Raw genomic sequence first — 8345 nt, 5'->3', positions numbered from 1 at the left:
CCCAGCTAATTTTTTTATTTTTAGTAGAGATGGGGTTTCACCATGTTGGTCAGGCTGGTCTCAAACTTCTGACCTCAGATGATCTGCCCACCTTGGCTTCCCAAAGTGCTAGAATTACGGGCGTTGAGCCACTGCACCCGACCTATATTGTTTTTCAATGAGACAAAAAGAAATCTAGCAAAATCTTAAAACATTTGAGTCCATTGTTAAAGGATTTTCAATCATTTGGACAGCATTTGAGATAAAATTATCTTTTCCTTATCAAATACATTATTCAAAGTCAAAATAATGTCAATAAAATTGAGGGATGAAGTCTGAGATAACAAAGAAAAAAATCTTGCAAGCATCATTGTGCATCTTACAACTGGTGCTGTGCCTGGCACATAATCCATAGGTATTCAGTAAATGTTTATTTAATGAATCAATGAATTATTAATTTATGTACAGACATATGAGTAGCTTGGACTAGATCATTCCTACAGTCCTATCCACATTAAAAATCTGTGATATTCTGATAACAAATGCTTCTCATTTCTTTAGGAAAATCATGCTCCCTGAGACACTCACCCCTCTCTTACTAGGCAGTTCTTTTTCAGTATAGTTTGAGGCTCAGATTTATCACTTCAAATATATGTATCATTTTGTTGAAACAAACCCATGTCTCAGACTTTCATCAATCCTTTCTTAAGTTATCCTAAATTGTGAGGTTCTGTGTGTGTGTGTGTTTGACTCATTGAAGGAGCGGTTTTAATAATGAAAAGTAAAAGCTAAAATTTGTGATGGTAGAAATACCTAGTTATACGTTGTCTTTCTATATCTTCCCAAGCTCCCAGCACATGGATTTTAGATTTAGGTATACTTAAGCTGTTTCACTAGCATGGCCAAGGAAGCTCATATCAAGTTGACCCTTCTGCAAATAACAACTATAAACTCTGGATGAAATGCAAGATACAATGATGACACCAGAGAGTAAGCAAAATCAGACAGACTCTGGAGGGAAGTTGGCACTTGTACATGAGTTTCCTATTTTTTTACAGCTTTTAGCTTGAGAGAAATCTGCAGTTGGCAGGAGTATGAGGTGGGCAAAATTCTCATATAAAACATACCATCTTCCATATTGGAAGAATAAGAATACAGAGTTCTGGACAACTAGAGTCCCTCAACAGTGAGGGGGAGATCACCCCAAAAAAGAGAGAGTCAGAGAAATAGAGCCCAGATCCTGTGAATAAACTTTACACAAATCTGATTGGCCTTGAGCCACATGTGTACAAAGCCATCTAGCTAAGTAGAAAAGAACTGAACTGAGATTTCAGCTGCTGCTCAAGAGACAAAGTTTATGGTTTGAATCTAACCAAATTAATTGTCTGCTTAAACAAATAAAAAGTATTCAGCATATAGTAGAATCCAGATTCTCCACAACATAATAGTCACAATATCCAGGATCCAATGGACAATGGCTTAACATATGAAGAATCAAGAAAATGTGGCCTACTCTCCAAAGAAAAGACAATTAGAAGAGGCCTCTTCTACAATGCTGCAAATGTGGAATTAGCAGACAAGTATTTAAAAACAGGTATTATAACTATGGTCAGTGATGTAAAGGAAAATATTATCTCAATGAATGAAAAGGTAGAAAATCTCAGGTGAGAGATTATGTATAAAAAAAGAACCAAATGGAAATTCTGAAATTAAAAATTGCAAAATCTGAAATGAAAAATTGCAAAATCTAAATCCATCACTGGATGGATTTAGAGCAGAACGAAAATGAGAAAGAAAAGAATCACTGAATGTGAAGATAGACCAATCAAAATAAGATAATCTAAAAATAAAAGAGAAAAAGTATTGGTGAAGAATGTGAAGATTGACTCGAAGGCCTGTAGGACAATATCAAAAGGTCTAACACACATAGAGTTAGAATCTTAGAAGGAAAGAAGATGGAGAGAAAGTGGAGCAGAAAAACTATTCGAAGAAATAATGGCTGAAAAACATTAAAATTTACCAAGTAGGGATACATACGATAAAAACCACCCCTGGTCATAAAGCAGTAAAAGTTCTGAAAGTCAAAGATCAATACAAAGACCTTGAAAAGGGCAGAGAAAAAGAACATAACACATGTGGAGGAACAATAATTTAAATGATTGTTGATTTTCATGAAAAATTTTAAAAGCCAGTATAGTGGAACATTTATATAAGGCTAAAAGGAAAAAAAAAAAAACCCACGAACAGGTTCTCTCCATGCAGAATTCTATATCCAATGAATTTAGCTTTCAATTAAAAAAAAAGATATTTTAAAGATAAAAGACAACTAAGAGAATTGATTACCAGATTTGTACTGTAAGAAATACTAAAAGAAGTACTTCAGGTTGAGGGACATGACATCAGACAGAAATGTGAAGCTACAGAATGAATAAGAAGTATCAGGAATGATAAACATCTGGGTAGATAAAAGGGATAGTTTTGTCTTTAAGAAGAAATACATATTATTGTTTAAAGTAAATATTATAACAATGTCTCATTGGCTTTACAAAAGTATGTAAATATAATACATGTAATGATGATAGCTTAAAGGCTGAGGGAGTAAATTAAACTATTTAGTTGCAGTGTTTCTACATGTTATGTGAAGTAATACAACATTAACTCCAGGAAGACTATGAAAAATTAAGAATGTATATTGTAATCACAGAGCAACTACTAAAGATAATGCATAGTGTTATAATTTAAAAATACAAGAGATAAATTAAAATGTAATTTTAAAATATTCAAGTAATCCAAAGGAAGGCAGGGAAAGAACAAGAGAAACAAAGTAGAGGTGACAAATAATAAACAAATTATAAAATGGTAGACATATATCAAACCACATCAATAAGTACATTATATGTTAATGGACTAGTGCTGCAATTAAAAGGCAGATACTGCAGGAATGAAAAGAAGTAAGATCCAGCTATATGCTATCTTGAAAGGATGCACTTTAAATATAAAGACCCAGGCTGAAAGTGAATGGATGAAAAGAGATACACCAGGCAAGCAATAAGAATAAGAAAACTAGAGTGGCTACATTGATATCAGATAATGTAGACACCAAGACAAAGATTATTACTGGCCAGGCGTGGTGGCGCACACCTGTAATCCCAACACTTTGGGAGGCTGAGGTCAGCGGATCACGAGGTCGGGAATTCAAGGCCAGCCTGGCCGAGATGGTGAAACTCCATCTCTACTAAAAATACAAAAATTAACTGGGCATGGTGGCAGGTGCCTATAATTCCAGCTACTCAGGAGGCTAACGCAGAGAATTGCTTGAACCAGGGAGCTGGAGCTTGCAGTGAGCCGAGATTGCGCCCCTGCACTCCAGCCTAGGCGACAGAGCAAGACTCCATCTCACCAAAAAAAAAAAAAAAAAAGATTAGTAAGGAACATTTCATAATGGTAAAAATCACCAATAGGACATACTAATCATAAATGTATATACACCTAATATTAATGCTTCAAAGTACATAAAGCAGAAATTGGCCTAATTAAAATAAGAGGACAATTCCACAATTATATGAGACTTTTAATTCTCATTTCTCAGCAACTGATAGATAAAAAAATTCAAAAAAACCAAAAATGATTTAAAGCTAATTGTTACTTATGGAACACTACACCCATCATCTGAAAAACATTCTTTCGAATTACATATGGTATCAAGATAGAGCATGTATGATAGGCTATAAAAATTAACACTTCTAAATAATCCCTGGGTCAAAGAAAAAATTAGAAAATTTGAAAATAGTTTGAATTTGAATTCTGATTTTGACATTTAAAATATGCTTAACCTTAGACAACTGATTGGGATTGCTGAGTGTCAGTTTCTTCATCAATAAAGTGGAGGTATTAACCTTCACTGGGTTATCGTGAAGATTAAATGAAATAATGTATGTAAAGCACTTAGCATAATTTCTGGCATAATAATGATACTTAATGTCGTTGTTCATAATGAGAAGCCATTACTGAGGGTATATGGGCACACTTACAGGGTCTCCTGCTACTTTGATCATTCTGTCTTTGTTTTTTTGGTGGGGGAGGGTCTCTAACCAGTTGGATGGTATTAATAAGATCTCTCTCTCTTTTTTTTTTTTTTTTCTGAGACATCGCTCTGTCACGCAGGTTGGAGTGTAGTGGCACAATCATAGCATACTGCAGGCTCTAACTTCTGGGTTCAAATGATCCTCCTGCTTCAGCCTTCCAAGTAGCTGGCACTGCAGGAACGTGCCACATTCAGCTGATTTTCTTGATTTTTGGTAGAGACAATGTCTCACTACCATAAATGTTGCCCAGGCTGGTCTCGAATTCCCAAGCTCAAGTGATCCTCCTGCCTTGGCCTTCCAAAATGCTAGGATTACGGATGTGACCTGCTGTGACCAGCTGATCATTCTGTCTTTCAATACTACCCAAGAAGACCATGCTGTATCATTCTACTCTTTATATTTCTTTGCCGTTAAATGATCCCGCCCTATCTGATTTAATTTTTATCTCCTTACTGTGTAACATTACTGAGAGACAGTGGATTTACGTAGACACACAAGACATTTATGCATCCTTTGAATCCAAATCTTTTTTTTTTTTTTTTTTTTTTTTTCCAAGCTGGAGTGCACTGACCAGATCTCAGCTCACTGCAAGCTCCGCCTCCCGGGTTCACGCCATTCTCCTGCCTCAGCCTCCCGAGTACTGGGACTACAGGCGCCCGCCATCTCGCCCGGCTAGTTTTTTGTATTTTTTAGTAGAGACGGGGTTTCACCGTGTTAGCCAGGATGGTCTCGATCTCCTGACCTTGTGATCTGCCCGCCTCGGCCTCCCAAAGTGCTGGGATTACAGGCTTGAGCCACCACGCCCGGCCTGAATCCAAATCTTGAGTTGAGGACAATGCTTCCATCCTCAGGCCCCCATTCAGCCTGGGTATCTGTCTTCAGTACCATTGTTGACAAGACGCCAGTAGCCCATCTCCTAAAACTTGCAATTTGAGACTTCGACTTCATCACTCTGGTTCTCCATTTCCCAGATATTAAAAAGCAATTTGGAAAATGAGGAACCATGATTATCTTCTATTTTTCTTCCTAACTCAATCATACAAATTCAGCAATGATTTTCATGTACTCTGTTTCTTGAAGTATCTCTTTTTAAACGCTTACAATAATAACTACCTCACAGGAACCTTGGTGTCTAATTAATTATTGTTTGTCGAAAGCTTTAGGATCTTCAGCTTGAAAGGGGATTGGGAAGCACACAGTATCATCTTGGAGAGCTCTGCGTCTTGCTATATTGAATGGAGCTAGTGTCTCTGTGTAATCAAATTAACCACACTGCTAGGGCTTACGCTGTAATTAATGAAACCCGTGCAGACCCAATGAAGTGATCAGTCTATTATTTTTAGATTGAATAATTAAGCCTGAAGAGCTTCAGTGCTTTTTCCAATAGCTTCCTTTTTTTCAGATGACTATTGACCTTTTGGTTCTCAATCTCATTTCATTGTGTCAATTTGGTGTGTGTCCATTTATCTCATGTCATGCAGAATTCATTATAATACCAAAAATGCTGAATCTTTACAAATGTATTTTTTAAAAAGAACTAAGGCCTACCTTAGAAACAAACTCAACATAATAAAAAGGTAAGGGGAATGGTATGCATTTTATTAAGGGCCTGCACTGTGTCAGGTACTGTGTGGGTACCTTACACATTCAACTTCATCTAATTTTTTCCCAGCCACACGGTGAAGCTGGTCTAATCTCCATTTTATGGATGAAGAAAGTAGCTCGAGGAGGTAAAGTTATTTAAGGATACCAGCAAGCAAGGGGCAGAGGCAGTATTTGAACCCAAGCCTCTCTGATTCTAAAATTCATACTTCCCACGAGTAGCAGAGGCCTGTCTTGTGCCCATTTAAGAAAGTATGTTATTCTGAGCCATCGGGACATACCTTGAGAGTCTTGTTGTGTCTCTGCAGCTCCCGGCACAGACTCTCCAATTTGCTTCGAGCGAGGATAGCTCTGCTGTGTTCACCTTGTAACTGGTCCTTTTCTTTTTGAATTTGTACCTGTTTCTTTTGGAGGAGCTTTAACTTCTTTTGCTCAGTACGATGTTCATCCAGCTGTACACATGGAGATACAAACGTGAGAGAAAATGGTAGGGATCTCCTTGGAGTCGATAGAAAAAAAGCAAACCTAAAGATTACTCTATGGTTGTTTGGAAACATTCTTTCCTATTATCTCTTCCTTTGGAAGTAAATGAAATTCACAAGGGTCACCTTTGTAGTACTTGAAGGTATAGTTTTCAGAGCACAGCATTCACAGGTTTTCATTATTATTAGTCTCTTTTTACTTTGATCTATTTTTGGATGGTCTAGAAATACTTTTCCTGAGTCTATCTAACCAATATTGAATAGCCAGACAAAATCGAAAGACATGTCTTGGAATCTGTAAACTGCCAGAGTTCATGACGATGCCTTGCATTGAGGCAATGATCAACAGTCTGTCTGCCTGGGTTGCATTTAGTTCACATAATTCGTCCTTGAAACAAGCTTCTAGCACTATTTTTAAAAATAAGAAAGAGAAATACAGCCTCCTGGCAAACAGAAGATGAAGTCCTCTTCTTTATACTTTTGGGCTCTGAGTGTAGATTGTTTGTGTGTGGGAAAGGAGAAGAGAAAGTATCCTTCCACTACCTAAGTATTGACGGGTTTTCACCAAATCATCAGAAATAGCTACTGCATGATTCAACAGCATGAATAGCAAATATCTGTAACATGCCTTGCTGCTCCCCACCCACACCCGCCGTGTGCTTATAACAAATAGATCATTCTGCTGGTTTCTGCTGAGTCCAGGTGAACTCTTCTCGTGTTCCTCCAGCAGCCACGAATGCCGTGGAACATGAAATCAACTTACTACTGTACTTTCCATCTTGGATGCTGAAGTTCTAGGATAGGGTTGTCACTAAAATGCAGGACACCCCATTAAATTTAAATTTCAAATAAACAAGAAATAATTTTTAGCATAGGTTTTAATATATTCCAAATATTGCATGAGACATATTTTTGCCAAAAAGTTATTTGTTGTTTATCTGAAACGTAAACTTAACTGAGTGTAATGTATGTTTATCTGTTACATGTCTAGAACAACATTATTATGGAGTTCTAGACCTGGTGTGGGGAGCATGGGGATACACCTCAGAAGCCTCCAGAGAGAGATCAGTGGACTCTGGGAGTGTCGATCTCAGACTGACCGTCGCTGGGGCCACATTCAAGCAGCAGCCCTTTGTCCAGAGCCATTTCCTCCACTGGCCTTAATTCCTGTAGTGCCCAGATGGTGATGAAGTCAGGTAAGTACTAGTCCTAATAACGACTTTGTTGATGAACAGAAAGGAAAAGCCCTGGTTCTTCTGGACCTCAGGTGTTCTGGTGCCTCACAGAGCCTAATGCAAGTGGATACAGATGCCACATGAGCCCTGACACGTGCCTCAGTTTCCCCATTTTAAAAAAGCCATTGGGGCCAGGCTGGTGGCTCATGCCCGTAATCCCAGCACTTTGGGATGTGAGGCAGGCAGATCACGAGGTCAGGAGATCAAGACCATCCTGGCCAACATGGTGAAACCCCATCTCTACTAAAAATACAAAAATTAGCTGGGCGTGGTGGCACACACCTGTAATCCCAGCTACTTGGGAGGCTGAGGCAGGAGAATTGCTTGAACCAGGGAGATGGAGGTTTGTAGTGAGTCGAGATTGCACCACTGCACTCCAGCCTGGGTGACAGAGCAAGACTCCATCTCAAAAAATAATAATCATAAATTACAAATAAAAAGCAGTTATTCTTTCTCAGGGAGATGAACACCTGTCACACTTTCTTCAGTTCACATTTTATTTCTTTCCTCTCTCCCTCCCGCCACCCTAAAATAAGCATTTTAAACCCTTGCCAGATAAAACTAAGGCTATGTATATATGATATTCTATCTTCAAACTTATGTGCAATTTCTAGCTACTAGTGGAAATTAGCATTGTAAAAACAAGACCCATATTACTAAAAATATTGATTGAAATAGATATGCTCCTTGGAAAATAAATAATCTGTTATTTCTCATGCTAAGCTTCCTCATAGATGTGATCCTTTCATTTTGCACCATAGTTATAAGATAGGCATGAAATTTCTTGCACATATATTTTGATTTTAAATGACTTTATTGTCCTTTCTTGAAATTTATATATTGTAGACCGGGCATAGTGGCTCATGCCTGTAATCCCAGCACTTTGGGAAGCTGAGGCGGGCGGATCACCTGAAGTCAGGAGGTCGAGACCAGCCTGGCCAACATGGTTAAACCTCGTCTCT

At 38.0% G+C, this 8345-nt stretch overlaps 1 protein-coding gene across 1 annotated transcript in view; it reads right to left on the bottom strand.

The window, feature by feature from the left end:
• Nucleotides 1–8345, bottom strand: part of TXLNB (taxilin beta) — a 52580-nt gene that overhangs the window by 24495 nt on the left and 19740 nt on the right. Inside the window, exon 4 of the mRNA XM_011962058.1 lies at nucleotides 5948–6118. Coding sequence (XP_011817448.1) covers nucleotides 5948–6118 — 171 coding nt within the window. The remainder of the gene's footprint in view (nucleotides 1–5947; nucleotides 6119–8345) is intronic.

The sequence above is a fragment of the Colobus angolensis genome, unplaced genomic scaffold (genome assembly GCF_000951035.1).
Source record: "Colobus angolensis palliatus isolate OR3802 unplaced genomic scaffold, Cang.pa_1.0 Scaffold58, whole genome shotgun sequence".
NCBI classification, from domain to species: domain Eukaryota; kingdom Metazoa; phylum Chordata; class Mammalia; order Primates; family Cercopithecidae; genus Colobus; species Colobus angolensis.
This window is presented reverse-complemented; position numbering and strand designations above follow the sequence as displayed.